Source organism: Phascolarctos cinereus, unplaced genomic scaffold (assembly GCF_003287225.1).
Source record: "Phascolarctos cinereus isolate Bilbo 61053 unplaced genomic scaffold, phaCin_HiC Scaffold_726;HRSCAF=1367, whole genome shotgun sequence".
NCBI classification, from domain to species: Eukaryota; Metazoa; Chordata; class Mammalia; order Diprotodontia; family Phascolarctidae; genus Phascolarctos; species Phascolarctos cinereus.
In genome coordinates this window covers 405931791-405955025 of record NW_027556098.1, presented here as the reverse complement: position 1 = coordinate 405955025, position 23235 = coordinate 405931791, and the positions used below count along the sequence as shown (strand labels likewise).

Genomic DNA, 23235 nt, shown 5'->3' with positions numbered 1-23235 from the left:
GCCGATGGAACTCTGGAAAGGGAATGGGCTACTGATGAGTGAAAGACTGAGGAGTAATGGGGGAGTGGGCCACATAAAGCCCCAACAGATGGGCACAGATTAGCACTGATTGAGCCTGCCCTGGGATAAGAGAGGAAGAGACCTGACCCCACTCTAAGGAGGGAGCCAAAACCTCCATGTAACCCACCCTCAGTTTAAATTTGTTAGACTGAGCATGGTACAACCCCATGCCCAAATGTACATGGACACACGGACACACACCACATACATGTACATATGTGTACATACACTAATCCTTAAGGCCTACACAGGTATAATTCTCCTCATGTACTATATACTAAGGTGCCTGTACACATGGGGACTGGTACACACACGTGTATTCAGAGATACACTCACACTGCAGACACCCTCAGGAATATCCATAGGTCCACACAGACACGTACTAACATGCAGGCACATATAGGCATGCCCACATTTGTGCCCTAGGACATGCTGCATGCATGAAAACACGTATGTATAACCACACAGAAACAGATAGGAGATGGATTTAACCCAAGAAAGCAGAGGATTCTTAGTACAAGTCAGGCAGGGCCCAGAGCAGCAAGACTAGTCAGACAGTAGCAATCTCAGTAGGCTACCTGGAGGAGGCGAAGTGGGAAAAAGGGCTGTGGCGTGTGCCTGGGAACCTCGTGTGTGTGTGTGTGTGTGTGTGTGTGTGTGTGTGTGTGTGTGTGTGTGTAAGGAGCTAATTCAATCTCCCTGCTCTCTCTCCCTCCCCCCCAGAGTACAAAGGGAAGGCTCCCTTCAGGTCGGCAATGAGGCCCCAGTGACAGGATCTTCCCCTCTGGGGGCCACGCAGTTGGACACAGATGGAGCTCTCTGGCTGGGTGAGCTACAGCTGAAAAGGGAAAGTCATTTCTTAGGAGGTCAATCTGCCCTAATCATAATAATAATAATAGGATTATATAATAATAATAATTAGGATTCCCTTCAGTCAATCAACAGACATTTCTTACTAACCCAGTGAGATTGGAGATGATGGGGTTCAGCTATTACCTCTGCTGGAGGAATTTAGCTCCATCTGGACGGGGGGTCCAGGATGGGTCAGACCCTCCAGGGACATGTGACATCTATAGCATTTCAGACAAATGTCCAGCTCTCTTCTCCATATACCAAGTCAGGGACAGTGAAGGAAGCAAGAGCAGCTAGAAATCCAAGAATCATTTCTGCTGGACTTGGAATTAGGAAGCCCTGGGTTCCATGCTCACTATCTGAGCCTCAGTTTCCTCATCTATGAAATGGACCTGTATTCCCTGCAGGTCTCAAGCAGACTAATTTTATGTTAAGCACTTTAAGACACTCAGGCCCCATAGAGACATGGGTTATGTTTGTGGCTTAGGAATGCATCACAGTCACATGTGACTTGGGCTGCTCCGAAGCCACTCTGCCCCTTAGGCTGAACATGGCTTTGTTTTCTTTAGATTTAAAATTTTTATTGATCTCTTTTATTCTTACATCTCCTTCATTTCTGGAAAAACAAAACAAAACAAAATGAAACAAAACATCCTCCTATATTTATCCTTCCCTTCTTCACTTCTGTTCCCATCTTGCCATCCCTTGTAACCAAAAGAAAAACAAAAGGGGAAAAATGTTTAACAAACCAACTAATGTGTCAGTTGAGTCTGGCAGTGTATGCCGTGTTCCATGCCCTTTCCCCCCTCCCTCACCTCTTCAAAGAAGGGAGGAAGGGTCATTTTCTCCTTCTTTAAGGTTTGTACAGATTAGCTTCTCTTTGTCTGTTCCCTCAACTCAGGCCACTCTTACAGCCACTTGCCTGACAGTGGGAAGGGTATATGGACTGAGGGGTGGGAGCAGGTTGGGAAGGCAGGGAAGGGGTGTGAGGGCATGGAGGGAGTCCCCCTGCCAGGAAGACAGTGCCTGCCTGGTTTGACTGACCTGCTTCTCTCACCCTGTTGTCTCACCCAGGGGGCCTGGAGAAGTTGACTGTGGCACACAGCCTACCCAAGGCATACAGCACGGGCTTTGTGGGCTGCTTGCGGGGAGTGGTGGTGGGCCAGAAGGAGCTGCACCTGGTTGAGGACGCCTTACATAAGCCTGCCCTGCGGCATTGCTCGGCCCCTTGATGCCCCTGTCCACCTCCAGCCCTGCCTCCTGCCAGTTGTTGTAATTATTTTCTATTTTTGTAAACTCATGGCTTTTTTTAATATATAATTTCCCCCTGCCTGCCTGTCAGGGGAGGGAGGAAATGCAGACCTTCCTCTATCCTCACCCCTGCTCCGATGAGAGCTATCTTCCACTGGCCTCCAGTTTGGGGAGGGTCCTGGCTCCAAAAGCCTGAGTCCCGGCCCTCTCTTTGGACATCTAGTGGGCCCCACCCCAGGGGCAGCCATACAAGGGCCTGGACCTGACAGACCACAGGCTTTTTCCCCAGGGGCTTTGGCCAGGCCCCAGTTGTCTCTTTCCCTGGGAGGACAAAGATGGATCAGCCTTGGCTGAGAGAAGGCCAGGCCAGAGGGACACAAGCTAGACTGGGTCCTCAGCCTCCACACCACCCCCCTCCCACCCTTTCATCAGTCTTTTTTGTTTGTAATTTATGTGTGTAAGAGTCTGACTTTATCTGTTATTTTTTAATGCACTGTTATCCTTTTTGCCAATCCCTACCTTATTCCCCTCTCCCGACAGTCTCTTGTGTACACACACACACACACACACACACACACACACACACACACACACACACACACACACACACACACACACACGCCAATACTCCCTCAGGAGATCGCTGCCTCTGTTCAGATGGCCTGAAGTTCAGTGCCTGGGGCACGCTTCACCAAGGCTGTGTGGAAACAGTGTCTGCCATTGCCTCATTGCCTGACTTTGCTCCTCAGAAGCCAGACAGCATGAGTGAGCTCTGAGGGTCTTATTTCAGGCTTTATTTTGGGGGAGATGAGAGGCAGAGGAGAATGGTTTCTGCCCTCTCTGCTACTGGGCCCAGCCTCCAGTCTCCCTTACCCTGGTGGACATCCATGGCTCTGGCCCCAGACCTCTCAGGCCTGCTCGGTGCCAATACTGTGACTTAGAATTGATCTTATTTGTTGGGCCCAAAGAGCCTTTGGGGCTCTCTTCCGACACTTCTCAGCCTGGCTTGGATCCCCCATGCTCCGGGGGATGGGAACCAATCCACTCTCCTCCTGCCTGGTTGTTGCATTCGAATGTGAGTGGATGGACCTCACTCCTGCAGAGAGGAGAGGGACCAAATGCTGTTGGGCCTTGCTCTCTCAGCCAAAGGAAGATCATTTTGATGTCCCCAATTCTTCACACACCAGCTGCCTGCACTTCCTGATTGTGACTCTGCACTCGGGCTTCCAAACATGGTCTTTCTCTCACATCAGAAACACCTCAGGCAGTGGTCCCTAGGGCCCATTTTTTGAACTTGAAGAGAATGGGTGTGGCCTATGGCTTTTACAGGAGTAATTATGGTGACTTTGGGAAGAAAGGACATCTGGGAGTTGGACTTTTATTCCTTCCCCACCCTCATTTTTCAGCACTCGAGTTGGGGGGGCATGGAAGTCTCAGAGGGAGCCGAGTGTAAGTGGCTCTTAAAGCTGTCTTTCAGAAAGGATGATTTATCCATGGGGGTGGTGGAGTGAGGGGCAGGGGGAGGGGAACAGTTTTCAAATCCGTTCCTTATCCCTGGGCGCTAGAGCCTAGGGTGTGCCCTATCTCAAAGCTGGAGCCCCTTCATTTTGTCCCTTTCCCCAGCACTACTGCCGTAGGGGAGAACAGAGGGGGTGGGGTAGGGGTGGGGCAGCCTCCCATAAGAAAGAGGGAGAGAGGCATTGAAGTAGGGGAGGGTGGATGATACACTGGATGGGGCTGCACCTTATAAGTAAGAAAATATGGCCATGGCTTTCTCTCCTCCCTGGAGGTGGTCTTGGTATCCCACAAGTTGGGAAAAACATTGGACCCCGGGAAACTTCCCCAGTTACTGGGAGGGGAGAAGGGTGGTGGTGTTTGCTGGGATCAGAAACGCCTTAAAATGCAACATTTGTGTCCTTGTTTCCCTGTGCCCTCTCCCCATTCCCATCCCCCCCCCCAGCTGGGCACAGTCCCCTTGGTAGCCAGGACTCAAGACTGGGCCTGGTGGACACTTAATTTTCTGTTTGTAAGAGAAGCCAGGAGGCCTGTTGGGGGTTAGGGAGAGGGGCTGGGACCTCGCCATGCCACACCATACCTCTCCATGCCACACCAAGGTAGGCCTCGCCCCACTCTCTTCTGTTTTGGGCAGTGGCCTCCAGGCCTCCCCACCCCCACTCAGCATGATGTAACCATTACTAACTTTATGTGTGTCTTTTGTCAGTCGCCATGAAATAAAGTTTGAAAACTTGAAAATGAGTTTTTGTGTCTCATGAGATTATGAGGGAAAGGGGCAGGGCCAGTCCCACCTAGACCAGGCTAGAGACCACTAAGAGTGTCCAGCTATTCTCAACCCACCTCTGTAAGGTATGCACACAGGTCTATGTAACTGGCCATTGCAGGGTTTGGACCAAGGATCCTATTAGGCTCAGAGGGACTATGCAGGTTTTGAGTTCCCCTTTCGACAAAGAAGAGGGGCAGCTAGGTGGTACAGTGGATAGAACTCCAGCCTTGGAGTCAGGAGGACCTGAGTTCAAATCTAGCCTCAGACACTTGACACTTACTAGCTGTGTGACCCTGGGCAAGTCACTTAACCCCAATTACCTCACCAAAAAAAAAAAGGACAAGGAAGGGGATTATGGGGTATTCAGGGAGGACTAATACCTCTGATGTGAGGGGTTATGGAGCCCTTTTCGGGGCTGCTCATCCACCTGTCACCCAACCCTCACCTGGGGCTGCAAGAAGCTGTGGCATGTGCAGTAGTCACACCTTGGTATTGATGTCACCTGCCCAGGGTAACCCAGTTATGTGTCTGAGACAAAATTTCAACCCAAATCTTCCTAATTTTGAGTATACTGCCTGAGGACACAGTTTGTCAGCTACCCCATGCTGTTTCTCTCTATGGTCCTTCAGTGCCCTCAATGCCCACACCTGTGTTGGGCTACTTTGGCTCTTCTGAGTCAGGGTGAGAGGAAGGACCCACCCAGAGCATTCTGGGAAATGGCAGTGTGGTTCTGGTGCTAGAGCTGGTGTAGGCTGAACATATCCCAGCTCCAAGGAGGCTGGAGATCAAGGCTTATGGGGGGCTGTTCTGAGAAGATTTCATGAAGGTGGTGAGGCTGGAGCTGGCTCTTCCCTTTAGGATGGATGGTAGTTGGGGCATTTTTAATGTGCATGAGGTGAGGCATGACAACTGTGGGGATATCACTAGAGGGGAATATTGGAAGATAAGTCATGGATAGGGAGGGACCAAATTTCAAGGGAGGCATTGAATGATAGATGGAATTTGGATTTGGTGTACTATTAATCAAAAAGCATTTATTAATTGCCCACTCTATGCCTGACATTGGAAATGGGTACCGGAACTTGTGATTCCATAGATTGAAGGAACAGGTGAAGATATTAATGCAAGTCAGCACAGAGCCCAGCCTAGAGCATTGAGAAGTTAAATGAGGTCTTTGTCTTCAAGCTTGGCTTTCTAGTCTTGTCTCTGCCATGCTGCCCAGAGGGTTCTGAAGATACAAAGATTAAAAAATGATATTGCTTGCTTTCAAGGTGTTTACATCCTATTACTATGTTGTAAGCTTCCCGAGTACCAATAATGGAAAGGTGTGTAGTACTTTAAAATTTAGAAAGCATTTTCCGTACATTGTCTCATCTGATCCCCAAAGGAACGGTGACTGTACCATAGGGCAGCTAGGAGGCACAGTGATTTGGAGTCAGAAAGGCTCATCTTAGCGAGTTCAAATGTGACCTCAAAAACTGTGTGACCCTGTGTAAGTCACTTAACCCTGTTTGCCTCAGTTCTGTCATCTGTAAAAATGAGCTGGAGAAGGAAATGGCGAATCAATTCAGCATCTTTGCCAAGAAAACCCCCAGTGGGGTCACAAAGAGTCAGACGTGCCTGAAAGGACTGAACAATAAGAAACAATGAAATCTCATCTGATCCCCAAAAGAGCAGTGATTGTGCCTTAGTCCTGGATCCCTCATAATAGATAGGTGATGGTAGACTGGGCATGTTTAGCCTGGAGAGGGACGCCTTGAAGCTGCCTTCAAATATTTGAAGGACTGAGGGCTGGAAGACAGATTGGCCTCATTTTGCTTAGGCCCACAGGGGAGAAGTTACAAGGAGGCAAATTTGCCTTAATAGAAGGAAAAACTTGGCAGCAATTAGAACTATCTTAGAGTGGAATGGATTTCCTCAGGGGACCAGTGGGAGGTCCCATTCATTGGGTAAGTTAGGACTTACCTGATGATTGGATTTTTTGCTCAGGTCTGGGTCCCATCAGATGGCCACTGAGATCCCTTCCCACTCGAAAATTTGGTAATTCTCTGAATGTTTAATGAATGGGTGGTAGGGAACAAGAAGTTGTGAAAGATTCTTAAACATGAGCGTCTGGTGCCCTGATGAAAGCAAGGAATTAATTTGGAGCCTTGTGCAGGATCAGAAAGAACTGATGGGGTCATTTTGGGCCTCCATAGGGAGGGATTCAGGGCAGCCCATCCCTAGCTTCCCAGGTTGTGAGGCGGGGGGTGGACTAGTTTGGAGAGAGAACCTTTAGCCCAGAAGCTGGAGGCGGGGGAGGGGTGAGATGGCCTCTCTAGGGAGCTTCACCTTGAAAGACCTTTCAAGCTACCCTCATCCCACACGTTCTGTGTGTCTGTCTAGTCAAACTCCTTGTTCCTGAGAAGGGCAGTCCTGGGGGCTTTGGGAAAGGTGATATTTCCTTTTGTCTGCTTAGTGAGTTCCTCCTGGCCAAATTAACAGAATCCCAACCCCCCTCTCCTTCCCAAGGGCTTGTGACTGATGTCATCGTCATGGGTCAAACTGGGCAGAATGGGCCCACACAGAGGGGACTCCTACGAGCCTCATTTTTTCTCTCATGGCCCCACCAGTCTGGGCGGTGTCCAAATTCTTCCCACTCCCACGACAACTCCTACCCATCCTGGGACTGAAGTTTTGGCTGCCACCCCTCTCTTTGGCCCCCACTCTGCCCCTTCCCAGTCACTCTACCATTTACCCAGCCCCCTCCACTGCCTGCCCTCCACTAAGGAGCTGATGCCCGGAAAGACTTCTGAGGTTCTTGGAAGGGAAACATGGATAAGGAAGAATTATTCCCTAGGGTAGGGGATGGAGTTCCATTATCTATCTGTATGTAATGCTTCTCCAGAGTGCTCAGGCTCCATGGGGGGAGGGGTGACTCCAAGGCTCCAAGCCTGGGCTCTCCCCACCCCCAAGGCAAGTTTGTAGTCTACTGGTAACTCCCCATTAGCCACTGGAGTTCTTCTGACTTCACTGGGCATCCTCTTTGAACAACGCTGTCTTTGGTGGCCATTATCTTTAAGTGATGTTACCAGCATTGGACATTACCCTCATGGGGCATTATCCTCCACGGACATTGTCCTTGAATGACATTAACTTCATTGTACATTATCCTCTATGGACGTTGTTCCCCTTCACTGAGCATTATGCCTGAGGGACAATCCTCAAAAGGTCATTGTCCTCACTGTGCATTCTTAAAGGATATTGCCCTTCCTCTGCCTGTCTTCCTTGACCATCATGCTTGAGAGATATTATTCTTATGTAGGAGTGAGAGAGAGGGGAATAGGCAAGAGGGGAGGGGGCTCCTTTAACCTTTTCCACCCCAATTATGCTCATAAAAATTCTGCACACAAGTAACCCACCAGATGTTTCCCTGTGAAACAGAATGTAAGCTTCTGGAGGGTAGGGACTGTGCCATTATTTTTTAATCTTTGTGTCATCCTCCAGGCCCAGCTCAGTGCATTGAGTATGTTTAATTGAATATTGAATGAATGTCTCCCTACCCCCACCATCCATGTTGCACTTACCAGTACCAGTTTTTTTTTTATGGGATAGGTATAAATGGCAGGCCTGAAAAATCATTTCCTTTCCCAAGCACCTCAGGATGGCTCTCCACCCAACTTCTGCCTCAAGACCCTGTCCCCCACAGGCCAAAGTTTCCATCTGTTGAAATCCACCCATTCTCCAAGATCTAGCTTGAATGGATGTCACCTTCTCTGGGTCCATCAGTCAGTCTATGAACATTTATTAAGTGCTAGGTACTGTACTAAGCAGAGCCTGAAGTGTCCTCACCCTTCTCTGCACCTCTCTTATGTTCGCTATTCGATCCCACCGTGAACTGTGCCATTTGTAGGTGGACCTTCTACCCTGCTGCTCAATTGAAGCCACAGCCTGTATCTTTCAGACTGAGCCCGCTGAAATATAATCTTATGGAATCCACAGGGAATGAAGGGGGCCCGACCTGGGAAGATAACGGACAGTCATCTAGACATTTATCTTTTTTATATTTTCTATTCTGTTGTGACTGTTTTTCAGCTGGTAACACACCAGGGCTAGATCGTAGGGCAGATGATGACACTTAGAAACTGTCTCCCCCTTCCAAGGACAGATGGGCAACTAGCTCCGGGTCTAGTTGAGGGTCTCTCATCTCTGTACTCACCTTCCGTGACCCTTATTGGAGGCCAAGCTGGAGATAGCTCTGGCTAGGACCGCGTTGGGGAGGGAGAACAACCTTGTCCCGCACCTGTGTGAGAAGCCGGCTGCCTGGGGGCCTAACCCCATGCCTGGGGGTATATTTAGTAAATGATCAGGCTGAGGGAGTTATTAATAGCTGGAAAGGGAGGGCTGCCAGGGGGAGGGGAGGCATTCTCTGGCAGGGGCTGGGGGAGGCTCAAGGCTGGGCACCTGCATCCTCATCTCCCTTGCCTCGGGTTAGAGTGGACATCCATCTGGTGGGCTGTGTGCGTTTGTGTGTGGGTAAGTGGGGGTGGCCCACATAGCTGTCTTCTCCGTCCACTGCGGCAGCACCAAGCCCGGGCCCACGGGGAAGCCAGTCTGACCAGGCTTCCGGGGAGCAGGGGGTAGGGCACCAGCCTCATCCACAGACCTTCCCAGCCTCCCGACCTAAATCCAGGGAAGAATGTAGGAGAGGAAGAAGAGGCAACTGTTCCCAGGACCTCCTCTTTCCGGAGAAATCAGCCCCGAAACTGCTTGAGCTGAGGCTGTGCGAGCGGAGAAACTGAGTCAGAATTTCAAAAAAGAAAGTGCACAAAAGCTGCTTTTTTCTTTCTAGCGAAGTGCACTTGGGAAACATGACCGAGCCTGTGGACCGCTCAGCGGAGCCAGGCTGGACACCGCTCTTAGAGGCGGCTCCCTTCCACTTTTTAGGAAACCAGATTGGGGTGGTGCGGCTCCTTTAAGGGCCGCGGACTCGATAACTACGGACCGGGCTCTGGAGCCGGGGGAAGTGTGGCCCTCGGTGGGAGGGAGGGACCTCCCGCGGCGGCCACGTGGTTCCAGAGCCCATATAAGGTTAAAGGAGGCGGAGATTCCTGGAGAAAAAAGGCGTGACACGGCCATATGCGGCCCAGAGGGGGCGGGGCCTGGTGGCCGGCCGGGGCGGGGCCGAGGCGGGCAGGGCTGTGGCCCGGCCGCGACTGTCCACAGAGCGTGTAAGGGGCGCCTAAACCGGGGTCCCGGGTGGTAGAGACATGACTTCCCGCAGGTGAGCTCCTAGCCCCGACCTTCCCTTGTCTTGGCCTGGCTGGGTCCCCACTGGCCCGAGCCCGCGGAGGGTGGGTTGGGGCCGCGATACGAATCATTAAAGGTGGTGCCTTCGGGGCGGGAAGGGGGCCCCCAAGGATCTCGATCTGTCCGCCGAGACCGACTGGTCTCCAGCCGCGAAACGAGCTGCTGCTGGTGAGCGTTCCTGGCTGCGGCTGGACTGGTCCTGCGAGCCTCGATTTGTCGGCTTTGGGAAATGGGCCGGCGCGGAGATTTTGTCTCCTTCTTTCCCCTCACCTCCACCCTCTTGCTACCGTGGGCGCCTTTGTGGGTGGGTGAGGGGGCGGAGAGGCCGGGAGCGGACTCCCCTGGGGCTCTGGAGGAGCGGCCGCTCTAGTGAGGGAAGGGGGTGTCTACATTGCGCTCGGTCTACACTCACTTCGGGTTCTGCTTCTTCGCCCTCGTTCCCCCATTCGGGCTTGGCCCCTTTGGGGGCTGCCCCAGTCCCCAGGACTCCTGGGTTCCCGGCCCGCCAAGGTTCCCAGGGCGGTCTGACTCACCGCCTGTCAGAAAGGAAACACTCCGGTTTCCTTGAGCTGAGTAGCCCTGGGCGGGCCGGTCCGCCCTCGCGTAGCCGAGGCTGCTGCCTCAGCGGAGCTGGGATTTGGGAGATGCACCCAACCCGCACACTTAGCAAAAGGAGCGCAGAGACCCCTTGGTCAGTACCCTCCACCCCACACCCAGCTGATGAGATAGCCTCGCCCTGCTTCCCACACCCCTCCCCACCCCTCTCTCCCTCCAGTCCCCTGAGGCACTGACTCACCTCCTCAGGGCTGGCCTCAGGGACCCTCGATCTCCTTAGTGCGTCTTCCTCCTGAAACTGAATTACTGGTCCTTAGAGGATGCTTGAGCCCAGGGCAGCAGCAGGAAACCCTCATATCTACGCTGTGTGACCGGGGCCCTCCAACCCCTGGAGGTAGGGGTGGGGGGAGGGCTAACCAGGAAGCTGGAGTCCGCAGGCAACCCGCCCCTTCCCCCTCCCCCCCAATGGGCTCCTCCCACTGCCTTGCTCAGGGCCAGACCATTACCTAGTCCCTAGGTGAACAGTGCTTTGGCCAAGGGCACTCACATCCAGGGGGTGGAGTTCCTACTGCCCCCTGTTTTAGTCACCATGCTGCCCCTCTCCTGGACCCTGTTGGGGACTTAGTGGTGCCCACGGGCACTGCCCAGGTGCTTTGGGAGCCAGTCAGTCCCCTCCTCAGTCCATCAGAACTCAGATCTCAGCGCCAATCCCTGAGCGACCAAAGTTGCTCAGTCATTAGAAGTCTTCAAGACTTTTCCTTCTTTTGGATCCAGAGAAGCTTCCCTAGGGCTGTTTGGTGAGGAGTGGGAGGAGGGGAGTTCTTCCCTGCTATGGAGCAACAACATTAGGATCTGAGCTAAGAGTCAAGCTCCATCTCTTGAGCTCTCACCAGATCCCAGGCCTCACAGAGGACCAGGATGGCCCTGCCTCCCTCCACATCCCTTTAACAAGGATTGGGTCTCTGAACCCTTCTTCCCAAGTGGGAATGGAATCATTTGTTCCATTAAGAGTTGTTTGATCCTAGAGGTAGTTGTGAAGGGACCTCTGTGTGTGTGTGTGTGTGTGTGTGTGTGTGTGAGTGTGTGTGTGTGAGAGAGAGAGAGAGAGAGAGAGAGCATGCTTGGGAATATCTCCCACAGACTGTAGAATTTAGGCACCCTATCGATTCCATAGTCCAACCCCCCTCATTTACAGATAAAGTGAGGTTATCTGACTTGACTTCAGGGAAAATCATTTGCCCAAAGTCAGGCAGGTGGTAAATGGCAGGGCAGGTGTTTGAACTGAGGTCCTCTGATGCCAATGGATGACCAAGCATTTATTAAACTCTTGCTGTGTGCCAATCACTGTTCTAAACTCTAAAGATACAAAGAAAAGCACAAAGTTCCTGCTCTCAGGGAGCTTACAGTCTAATGGAGAAGAAAATGGGCATATAACTAGGTACATAGGCGATGCAGCCAGAGGTGAAGGGGGGGGCTTTAGCTGTTGGGGGTCTGGGAAAGGCCTCTCAAAGAAAGTAGTGAGTGACCCAGTGCTCTTTGAACTGTTCCATGGTGTCCTTCTCAGCTTCTGATCTAGGACTGAGTTCCAGAATGGGGAGGAGAATTGAGCTCCCTGGTGAACGGAGAGCCTGTGCCCCACCCCCACCCCCTTGAGATACTGTCTCTCATCCTGTCCCTTCACGTCCTATATCCTACACGGCTCAGTGGTTAGTATAGGAAGTGTGGTAAGGGGAATTCTGGGTCCCTTTCTTAGCTCCCACCTCAATCCGTTCTCCCTGGTTGGGGGTGGAGGTTGGAGGCTTGGACTAGAGGCGTGCCTCCCCTTTCCTACCTACCAAGTTCTCCTGGCTTGAGGTGGGGGTGGGTGGGAATGAAAGCAACAGGAAATGGGGGAGGACAGGACAGATGTTGAGCCCAGGCCGATGCTTCCTGTCTGAGGCGGGAGGGAAGAAGGAAACTCTCGCAGGAAGTGCCCAGTTCCTGCTGTTTCTGCCTGGGTTCTTACTCTGGAGGTGGGAGGGTGAGAATGAGGGCTACGTGTCCCCCTGGCAGCTCTGTGTTAGGGAAAACATCTCCTGCCCTCCAACACTGTCTTTTAAAAGGCTCCTAGGAATCAATCTCGAGCTAGTTCCTCTTGTCCAAGCCCTTCATTTGACAGATGGGGAAACTGAGGTACAGAAGGGTTAATGTCACTTGCCTAAGGTCTCACAAAATACAGCAGGACTGGGATTCCAACCAGTTTCTCTGCCTCCAAATCTAGTGCTCTCTGTACTACACCCAAGAGCTCTCACAGCCATAGTTTGGTCATAGTTTGACTATCTTGCTTCCCAGTAGACTGAGCATTGGACTTGGTGTCTAGAAAACTGGGTTTGAATCCCTCCTCAGATACTTTCTAGCTGTGTGACCCTGGACAAATCACTTTACCTTGTTCAGCCTCAGTTTTCTCATCTGTAAAATGGGGACAATAATCACCTGTCATCTTTGCCTCCCAGGACTGGGGTGGGAAATCACATGAGAGTATCATTATTATTATTAATAATAACTAGCATTTATATAGCACCTACTATGTGTTAGACACTCTGTTAAGGGCATTACGAATATTACTCATTTGGTCCTCACAATAATCCTGGGTGGTAGGTGCTATTATTTCCCTCATTTTACAGTTGAAGAAACAGAGGCAGGCAGACAAGAAGTGACTGGATCAAGGTCATACAACTTGTAAGTGTCCAAGGCTAGATTTGAACTCAGATCTTCTTAACTTCAGGCCAGACACTCTCTCCACTATATGTAAAAGTGTTGGAAAACCTTAAAATACCATAAAAAGGTGAGCTCTGGGGCTGTAGAATAGCCCTCTGATTCTTGGAGCCAAAAAACCCATGCTCACAACTTACCTCTGCCCTTTGAGTGACTGGGTGACCTTGGGTAAATCACTTCACTTTTGGGGCCTCAGTTTCCTCACCTGTAAAATGGGAGTTTGGGCCAGACAACTCTTGAAGTCCCTTCCACCTTTGAATCTAAGACCTGAGATATTCCCTTGTAATACCGCTATTTCCTCTTCCTGAAGCAGCCTTCTAGGATGAACCACCCCTGCTGGGTGGTTCCCCCATGTCAGAGGCAGGAGATATGTGGAATGACTTGGTCCCATACTAACCACCCACTGGGGTGGTCAGGGATGGGGCATCGGAGGGCCAGGAAGCCTTTCCCCAGCCCACTTAATTCCAGTGTTAATTATCTGGCTTCTGGTATGGTCTGTTTGTACATTAGATTTAAAGTTCCTTGAGGGTAGACACTGTCTTTGGTCCTTTTTCCATATCCTCAGCTCTTGGCACAATGCCTGGCACACAGTAGGTGCTTAATGAGTGCTCATTGATGGACAGGTCACCCCACTGTGAAGCCTGCTCCCAGTGGTCTGGGCTGTGATCTGTGACACAACACTCTTGGGAACACAGAGAGGCATAAGGGGAGGAGAAGAGAAGGGTGTTTCATTCATACCACAGTAGTAGAATCAGTGAGGCTAGCCCCCAAAGGGCAGGATTGTCAGCTTCAGTGACCTTCAGGGCCTGAGAACAATGCTCAGAAGGGCTTCTAGACAGTTCCCTGGGCAGGAGCTACTGAAGTCCTTGGACCTGGGAAGGGGCATTTGCAGGTTCTCATGAGGAGAACTGGGAGTCCTCCCAATGTGCAACATTTGGGGACAGGCCCTAAGGATGTCCAGTGGCCAGGCCCATCTTTTAGCCTGGCCAGGGCTTTTGCTCTAGTTCTGAACCTTCCCCTTTTCCCCCATCGCCCATGGAAATCCCCAGGTCTGGGAGGGTACAGAGAAAGAGAGGCCTGGCATCAGCCTTCAGGCTGAATCATAGGTCTTAGAGCTAAAAGTGATTTTAGCTATCATCTGTTCCAGTCTCTCATTTGACACTTAAGGAAACTGAGGCCCCAAGAGGGGAAGGGACTTTCCTATGGTCAGATGCTAAGTAAGTGACTTGGTGAGGATCTGAATCCAGATTCTATGACACCAGACCAGCAATCTCTGGGATCACACCACACCCATCTTCTCCTCTGGTCTTGGAAGAGGGAACTCAGCTCAATATGCAATGGGGGTGGGTGGGAAGCTTACAGCGAGGAGGGAAGGGCCTTGTCCATTGTCAGGAGAATTATTGCTGCATGGGAAGCTTGGCTCTTGTCTCCGTACCCCTCCCCCACAAAAAGTTCCCAGCAGGGAGATGGTTTGTTATAATGAAAAGATTACTAGGTTTGTAGTCGGAGACCCTAGATTCAGATTTTAGCTCAGCTGGTTGCTATTGCCAATGAGACCTTGGGTAAATCACTTCCCCTCTTTGTGCCTTAGTTTCATATGTAAAATAGGAATTGGTCTGTCCTCAAATCCCTGAAGGAGACTGGGTAAGAAAGCAAATCACTACCCTGGGCCAGTCCCCCACTCTGTGAACTTTCTCTGCACCTCACTCTCCCCACCTGTAAAATGGAGACAATGCTTCTCAGATTTGAAACTAGAGGAGTGGATGAGGGCTGGGCTGACTTCGCCCTGGCATAACTGTAACCAGGACAGGGTGACCGGGGCTCTGCCACAGGGTGCCAAATTTAGAGAGTGCTGACAGCCTTTTCTGTTTTTTCTGTGGAGAGAGGTGAGCTCTCTCCTCTCCCCGTCAACCTTTCCAGCAGTGGCCTTGAACCAATATTCAGGGACTTTGTGTTTCCCTACCACCGGGCTGTATCCCATCCCTCTCCCAATGGAAGGTTAACTCAGACTCACTCTTTGGTGGTTTTTGCCCCCAAATCAAATTTGCTAAGTACAGCCCTGCCTCTTGGTATCTTTGACCTTGTGAATGTGGGAAGCCCAGTGATTATGGTCCACAATTTCACCCCCTCAGCATTTATTTAACACTTACTATGTTCAGGGGACAAAACCAATTTAAACAGTCTCTACTTGCAGTGAGTTTGAATTGTGGGATATTGCCGGATGATGGGGCAGGTGTCTTAATGACGTCATAGCACTAGCAGCTTTCAGTGTCCCTCCAACATGCTTGTGAAGCAATGGCATGGGTATTATTTCCTCTGCTTTAGAGATCACACATCCGGAGTTGGAAGGGCTTCAGAGGGCACTGGTTCAACCTCCTCACTGGGCAAATGAGGAAACTGAGGCCTAGGAGGTGACATGACCTGCCCAAAGTAATAGGAGTGTAGAGTTAGAGCTGGGAGGAGCCTCAGAGATCATCTAGCCCAGACTTTACAGACTTGGGGTCTGTGATAGACCTGACTGCAGATGGGGTCTTATTGGCAACATCCTCCCCTCCACTTTGGGTAGATCTTTATACCTACCTTGCGGGCAATCCCATTGTGCTCCCCTCTCCCATGCAGGGACAGCGCTAGCTGTGCCATCCCCCCTCCCCCACCCCAAGCTCCAGGTGTCCCAGGCATAGCAACTGAAATCCTTAGAGTGCCAGCTCCTTGGATGCCCCCCCCCCAAATTCCTCATGAAGTGTGAAGGCAGAAATAGCTTCTGTGTCCTTGCCCAGGGCTAAAAGTGACTCTGTCCCAGTGCCCAGGGCTCCCAATATAACCCTGATGTTCTTAATTCTGCTCCTGCTCTTGGATCATGGTTGGGGGGGAGGGGGGAGGAAGCCTCGTGTGGGGACAGGGCTTTGGCCAGCGTCATTGCCAGGTATTGGATGAGAGCCTAGTCAGAGAGAGTACCCCCTGCCCTCAGCCTCCAGTGTCTCCTCTGCCCTACCTCTTCCTTACCCTGCAATCAGGCAGCCTTAGAAGTCACCTCAGTGATGCCCCTGTCTCTACAGAGCCCTGAACCCGATCTATTCCCTCAAGACCAGGCTGAGGAGTCTCCTCTTAAAAATATTCCACATAGGGTATGGCAGGATGGAAAATGACCCAAATTTTCAGGAAGAGGTACTTGGTTTAAATTCTGCCTTGGCTACATCCTAGTTGTGTGACCTTGGACAAATCATTCTACTTCTGTGAGCAGAGCCAAGGATTGGGAGGGGATTGGAGGACCAGAATAGAGGGTCATCTGTAGCCTGCCTCTCCCACCCTCAACCCCCAAGAAGTCAAAAACCAGATTCTCTGGGAAATGGATTGCCCCCATTTCTTGGTAGAATGGAGCATATAGTGTCCTGTGGGTGACAATCCCTCCTCATCACCCTTAACCAGCTCAGTTGAATTTTCTACAGGTTTACAAATTCCTAGTTACTGCTCCATCTCTGAGTCTCATCTCTAAAATGAGACTAGATGCCCCAAAGGTCCTCAGCTGTAACTCATAGGATCTCATGACTGCCTTTACCATGCCTCACCTGTCCAATTCTACCTGAGCCTTGGCCTCCAGCTTTTCCATCTGTAATGATCTCTCTCTCTCTCTCTCTCTCTCTCTCTCTCTCTCTCTCTCTCCTCTCTCTCTCTCTCTCTCTCTCTCTCTCTCTCTCTCTCTCTCTCTCTCTCTCTCTCTCTCTCTCTCTCTCTCTCTCTCTCTCTCTCTCTCTCTCTCTGTCTCCTTCTCTTTCTCCATCTCTGTCTCTTTCTCCCTGTTGGACCACGGGTTGGCCTCTGAGAGCTCCCGCAGCTTTGATCATCAGCAGCTTTGTTGGCTTGGATGGAAATGCTGCTTACTGCGATGTAGCTCCTCGGCCCCTATCAAGGGGATGCAGACTCCTCTTGTCCTGGTAGCTGGGCTGCTGTGCCACAGACTCACACAGACCCTGCTTGGACTAGGGCTGAAGTGCCTGGGGATGGTGGGACTTGAGGGCTGAGAGGAGAGGAGGGCAAGGAAGCAGGGGCCAGAGCCCTTGGATGCTAGGCCGGCTGTTCCTGCTGCTCTGTGTTTGTGTTTGTGTCTCTCCATCTTTGTTTCAGTGCACAGAATACTAGGGCTTGGAGTTAGGAAGACCTGAGTTCAAATTTTATCTCAGACACTCCCTAGCAATGACTCTGGGCAAGTCATTTAATTTCTGTCTGTCTCAATTTTCTCAACTGTAAAATGGGGATAACTATAGCATCTGCCTCCCTGAGTTGTTGTGGGGATGAAATGAGAATATTTGTAAAGTGCTTATTAGCACACACTGGCTGGCAGAAAGTAGGTATGTGCTTAAGAAATACTTATTCCCTTCCCTTCCCTTCTTTCCTCTATGTGTGTTTCTCTGTGTATCTGTCTCTGTCTCTCCCTTTCTCCCTCCTGTCTCTATGTCTCCCTGTCTTTCTCTCTCCCTCTCTCCCCCTTTCTCTCTGTCTCTCCCCTTCCCATACTCTATCTCTGTCTGTCTTTGTCTCTCTGCCTGTCTCTCTCCCCCATCCTCTGTCTCTTTCCTCTCTCTCCACTCAGTGTCTCTTTCTCTCCTTCTCTCTCCTTTCCCTTTCTCTCCTTCTTTCTCTTTCTCTTCTTCTTCATCTCTCTCTTATCTTTCCCCACTCAGTGTCTTTTTTTCTCTTCTCTCTGTCTGTCTCTCCCTCTTTCTCTATCTTTTTTCTTTACCTTTCTCTTTTCTCTTCTCTTCTTTTCTTCTCTCCTCTCTCTCTTCTACCCTTTGTCTCTGTCTGCCTTTCTCTCCCTCTCTCTGTTTCATTCTCCCTCTCTCCCTCTCTCTCTTATTCTCTCTCTCTCTCCCACCCTGTGTCTTTCTGTCTTTCTCTTTCTCCCTATCTCCTCCCTCTGTGTTTCCTTTTCCCTCTCTCTCTCTCTGTTTCCCTTTTTTTCCCCCCTCTCACCACTTTCTCTCTCTCCCTGTCTCTCTCCCCCCTGGCCCTTTTCTCTTTCTATGTCTTTCTCCTGTGCTCCCCACTCTGTATCTTTTTCTCCCCCTCTCCTCCCTCTGTGTCTCTCCCTCTCTCTCTTTCTCTCTCTGTTTCCTTTTCTTTCTCCCTCCCCCCTCTCTACCACTTTCTCTCTCTTTGTCTCTCTCTCTTTCTTTCTCCTGGGCTCCCCACTCTGTATCTCTTTCTCCCTGTTTCTGTTTGTCTCTCCCTTTCTCTCTCTATGTCTCCCTCTCCCTACCCCCTCTCTTACCCTAAGAGGAATAGCCTGAGACTGCAGCAGGATGGACTTGGGTCAGACCTAGAGAAGGACTTCCTGACAGGAGCAGAGTGCTAAAATAAGCAGCTGAGGTACTTCTTGTGAGTCTCCAGGGTAGGAGGAGCTTAGGGAGAGCCCCACTCTGCCTGTACAGGGTGAAATGCAGCTCTATCTTTGGGCAGGGCTTAGGGAGGCAATGCCATAGAATTCAAAGTGGTGACTCTGGAGTCAAAAGGCCTGGGTTCAAATCCTGGTTCTCCCACTTAATATCTAGATGACTTTGGGTAAGTCATATTCCTCATTTGTGAAATGGAGGCATTGGACTGGATGGTCTCTGAGGGCCTTCCTAGCTCCATAAGCCTAAGATGCTAAGGAGCCCAGAAGGCTTCTCCCAGTCCCCTCCCCAACCCTGGCCCTGTCCTAACCCAGAGCTAGTGCCTGCCTCAGCTCTCTGGGCCTTGGCTTTAGCTCAGCACCTTGGGAAGCTGTGTCTGGTCTTTCCCAAGACTGCCTGAGCTGCTCACTCAGAACCCAGCTGTTGGGACTCTGTGATAACCATTGCTATACCTTTTGGTTCAGAATGACAGCCTCCTCGCTGCCGGCACATCCTCCTCCTCCCTCCCCCTTGCCATGTCCTGAGCCTGGAAGAAAGATGGTTTGGGCTGGGCCTTGGTGTCCTGGGTCCCTTTGGCACAGCTCCCTGGAGCTGCCCTCCAGACAGACCTCAGGCCCCAGCTGTCCCTCCTCCCTCAGAAGCTCGGGCCTGTCCCCTTGGCCCCGGCCGTGCCCCTATCAGGCTGCCACACGCCCAGCCAGAGCTCAGCCAAGTCCCCGATTAGGGCGCCCACTCCCCGCCCCCTTCCCCCCCTCCCCCGGCTTCTGCTCCCTCGGTGTCCTGTGGTTTGTGGACTAACGTCTTGGTCTGCCTTGGAGCTGGACGGGCAGGCGGACGGAGGTCTCTGGCTGTGTCTCTGAGGCCCAGGGCCATGGTGAGGTAGGGAGAGCTCCGGGACATGGGGGTGTGAGGGACACTCTGCTCCCTGGGCCACCAGCTCAGCCGTGGCACCTGCTGGCCCATTCCTGGGCTCTCCAGTGTGCCTGGAAGGCACTTAGTTCCTGGGGCCCTTCTTGTCCCTGGTTTCCTTCAGGCCAGTGGTTGACCCTAGGTTGAGGGGGATGCCATTGGACTTTCCCACTGAGGTTGTCCTCTCTGCCAAGGTGGGGTCAGGGAAGTCCTCCATGGGCAGCCAGGTTCCTTTTCTCTTCTGGTAAATCCTGGGTTGGGGGTAGCAGGGGTAGAAACTCCGGGGAAGATCCAGAGATGGGCTATGTTTCTTTGACTTGGAGGTGGGAGGAGGAGTAATCTGGTCTGGGCATTGGCCTGGCAGCATCCTAGCTCAGGAACTCTGTCGAGGGTGTGGCTGGTGTGACCATTGCTGTGAGCTGAGGGTGGAAGGGTAGAGGGTCTTTATGACAAGCACAAATTGATTTGGGGGCCTTTGGCACAGATGTTCTGGTATCTCACCATCACCAGTATCATTGGGCATCACCACCAAGGGGTCCCAGGTCTCTTGTGCCTGGGGTCTCCAGAGACTTCCAGAGTAGGATAGTGGTGGATGCGAGGGGCTTGATTTCTCTTGTGTGGGTACATGAGGGGACTCTCTGTCTGAGGAAGTGAAGTCCACAGGAGCCTTTTGCTCGGGGTGACTGGTGTGGGGTTAATTGCAGGCTGGCTCTCCCTGGGGGAAGCCTGAAGCCTAACATTCTAGGGGTGAGAGCTTCCTTTCCTTTCAGAGCTTGAAGCCACACTTTGACCCCCTTCTGACTGGCACCTCCTGCTGGGTGACTTTCCACATTCCCTAGAATGGTGTGGCTATTCTCACTCTCTCAGATACATATCCCTCTCATTTATCCACAGGGACATTGGACTGACCCAGTAACTTAGACTGTGTCCAAGTCCGAACTGCCCAGCCATCTACTAAGATGGTTAATGCTGAAAGTATCTGAGAGTACATAGATTTAGAGTTAGAAAGGACCTTTGAGGTCATCTAGTAAGGTGCCCTTATTGTACAGAAGAGGAAACTGAGGCCAGAGAGGTCATAAAGATAATAACAGCTAGCACTTTACAAATGTTGTTTTATTTGAGCCTCATAAAAACCTTGGTTGTTATTATAATCTTATTTATATACAATCTTATTGTCTGAATTTCACAGATGAGGAAATTGAGGCAAGCAGAGAGGAGATGCCTTGCCTAGGGTCACACAGCTAGTATAAGTGTCTGAGGCTGGATTTGAACTCGGGTCTTCCTGACTCTAAGTTTGGTGCTCTATCCCCTATGCTGATTAGCTGGGATTTGAACCTGGGGCCTCTTGACTCTCTGTCCAATGCTCTTTCCATTGTATGATGCTGCCAGGGAGGAGGCTTTGAAACCATCCAGAGAAATGAGGGTTCCCTCTTGGGCCCTCCTGCCTTGGACCTTGAGTGTCACTAGTGGATAAAGACCTAATTGTGGAAGGGAGGAGTTTCTAGTCCCCAGGAACACACAAACCTTTCTGAGGTCTATCTTGTGTTATTTCAGGCAGCTCATGTCATGCTGTGGGAAAAGCATAAGCTTTGGAGTCTCAGGGCCCGGGTTTGAATCCTCGCTCTAGCACCTACTCTCTGTGACCTTGAGCAAATCACTTTCCTTGGCTGGGTCTGTTTCTCATCTGTGAAATGGGGTTGAACTAGATGACCTAAGATCCCTCCCAGCTCAAAATCTATGTTCTTAGGCTTTCTTGATATCACCCCAGCCCCCAGGCATGGGGCAAGAGCCCCAGAGAAGACACTTAGGACTCATGAAATCCTAAATCTAGAGTTTGAAGGAATCTTAGGGACCCCCTTGAATAACCCCCTCATTTGACAAATGAGGAAACTGAGACCCAGGAGGTCAAGGACACAGAGGTAGTGAGGATGGGTTGGGATTGGAACCTAGGTCCCTTAGTGAAAGGGTTGGACAGAATCTCTAGAACCTAGACCTTCAGTGAGGCAGGGAGAATGTGATTCGTTGGAAAGAGAGTCCAATTCAGAGGCAGAGGGTCTGGATTCAAATTCTGGTTCTGCCAGTCAGATGGCCTGTGAGGTCCCTTCCCGCTCAAGTGCCATGTGCTGGACATTTTAGGGGTGAGAGTGGGCTCAGAGCTCAGAATCCCTTTGGCCTCCCAGACTGACCTGTGAGCCTTCCCTCCTTCCTTCCATCCTCTAGAGGTGAAGATGCCCCAGGAGTCTGTGGGCACATTGCCCAGAGATTTGGGGAACCCCAGACCCAGGGTGGAGCAGCCCTGTCAATCCTGCCTTGTCCCCGAGCTCTCTGATGGAGTGGGAAGGATGGGGGCCATCTCAGGAAGAGCTGGGGCTCTGGGACCTGGCGGGGGTGGGGACCCTGAAATGCCCAGAGGCCATTTGATGGAGCCTGAGTCACTCTCAGAGCTGTGTATCTTGGGTTCATCTCCTGGGGTGGGGGTGGGCACTGCCCAGGGACCCTGAGCTGTTGGGTTATGACTCATTTCCTGGGGGCGATGAGACCAGGAGGGGCTGTGTGGCTGGTCTCACTTCCCTAATGTCAGTCTGCTGGTCCTGCCAGGGGGTAGGGGTAGGGTGACCCAACCTGGCTTTAGGAAAGCAGCTGGCCTTCTGCTCTGACTGTCCCCAGCCCCATTCCCACCCCGCACCCAGATCTATCCACCCCTTTGCCAGGGAGATGGGAATAGCACTGTAGCTGTCCCCTCCTGGACAATGTCACCCCTCATTCCCATAAAGGCCAGGGTGTGCCCATAGCATTGTCTTCACCAGGGCTACCATTCTGGGAGCTGCGCTGGGCACAGACACACCACCATATTGCCATTTCTCCAGGGTGCCTCTGAGGCCAGATGGGAGGGCAGGATGTAGGCCCCCACATCTAGGGCCGGAAGGGGCCAACTCCCTTTTTAATAGATGAGAAAACTAAGGCCCAGGTACACTAAATGGTTTAGGTATTAGGATAAAGAGCTGGAAGGGGCCTTAAAGACCCTCTGGTCCAATCCCCTCATTTTACAGAAGATGAAACTGAGGCCCAGGGAAATAAAGAGACTTACCCAAGGTCACATGTATGAGAACATAGGTCTTGAGCTGAAAGGGGCCCCAGAGGTCCTTTAGTCCAAACTGAAGTGAGGCCCAGAGATGGTGAACAGTTATTCTCAAGGTCACACAAGTAAGCATCAGAACCAGCATTTGAATCCAGGTCCACTAACTCCGAATTCAACACCCTTTCCACTGTACCAGGAAGCGCTCCCCAATACTTAACTCCCGAAACAATATAAAGACAGCCAGCTTTGGATGGCAGAAAGGCTGGCCTTGAATCTGCTGTTTTTAGTAAGGCCTCATTTTATCAGGAGGAGAAATGGGCCCAGGGCAGGGCAAGGGACGCACAGTCAGAGCATGCGTGTGCATGCACACACACACACACACACACACACACACACACACACACACACACACACATATATACCCCAAGCACACATGGAATTTCCCTGCTCCAGGACAGACTGGTGTGACTAGGTCAGGGACAGATGCCTCTGGTTTTCCCCAGCCCAGCCTGAGGTCATCGCCAAAGGTCTCTACTCCTTCCAGATCAGGTCTCTCAGTGCCTTTGTGTCCTGGCCTGGGAGGCAGGAAGGGAGACACAGTGAAACTTATTCTGGGCCAGGCTGGCCACAAATTTTACAGGGACTTGGGGTCCAATCTGGCCCCTTGGGGAGATTTCCTCTTTGATAAGGCCTGGGCCACTCCTGAGAGTGAGGTGCTCAGAAGGGGGTGATGGAAAATCTGAATATAAGTTACCAAAGGAAAAAACAACCTGGCTGGCCCCCCTTCCCCCAAACCGCAGTTCTGGCCCAGCTCC

The 23235-nt window shown here is 51.5% G+C and overlaps 2 protein-coding genes and 1 long non-coding RNA gene across 11 annotated transcripts in view; 2 read left to right on the top strand and 1 right to left on the bottom strand.

Moving 5' to 3' along the window:
- Window positions 1-4419, top strand: part of AGRN (agrin) — an 88358-nt gene extending 83939 nt beyond the window's left edge. For all 3 annotated transcript variants that reach the window (XM_020976724.2, XM_020976709.2, XM_078145787.1), the window contains 2 exons: window positions 784-887; window positions 1987-4419. In XM_020976724.2, the coding sequence (XP_020832383.1) occupies window positions 784-887; window positions 1987-2144 (262 nt within the window). In that variant the 3' untranslated portion in view covers window positions 2145-4419. The remainder of the gene's footprint in view (window positions 1-783; window positions 888-1986) is intronic.
- A 1032-nt stretch (window positions 4420-5451) lies between these two features.
- On the bottom strand, window positions 5452-10994 carry LOC110201189 (uncharacterized). Of its 5 annotated transcripts, none has more exons than XR_013482573.1 (2): window positions 10530-10994; window positions 5452-10363 (listed from the first exon to the last, which is right to left on the bottom strand). It is a non-coding gene; the product is annotated as an uncharacterized LOC110201189 (long non-coding RNA). The 5 variants fall into 5 exon arrangements; XR_013482574.1 differs by having other exon boundaries at window positions 5452-10269; XR_013482575.1 differs by having other exon boundaries at window positions 5452-9953.
- LOC110201173 (tyrosine-protein phosphatase non-receptor type 11-like) overlaps window positions 9588-23235 on the top strand; it is a 39622-nt gene continuing 25974 nt past the window's right edge. Inside the window, exon 1 of one of the 3 annotated variants that reach the window (XM_078145786.1) lies at window positions 9588-9707. In XM_078145786.1, the coding sequence (XP_078001912.1) occupies window positions 9694-9707 (14 nt within the window). In that variant the 5' untranslated portion in view covers window positions 9588-9693. Of the gene's footprint in view, window positions 9708-19208; window positions 19312-23235 lie in introns of those variants that run through there. The other 2 variants (XM_020976683.2, XM_020976687.2) reach the window with 2 other exon arrangements.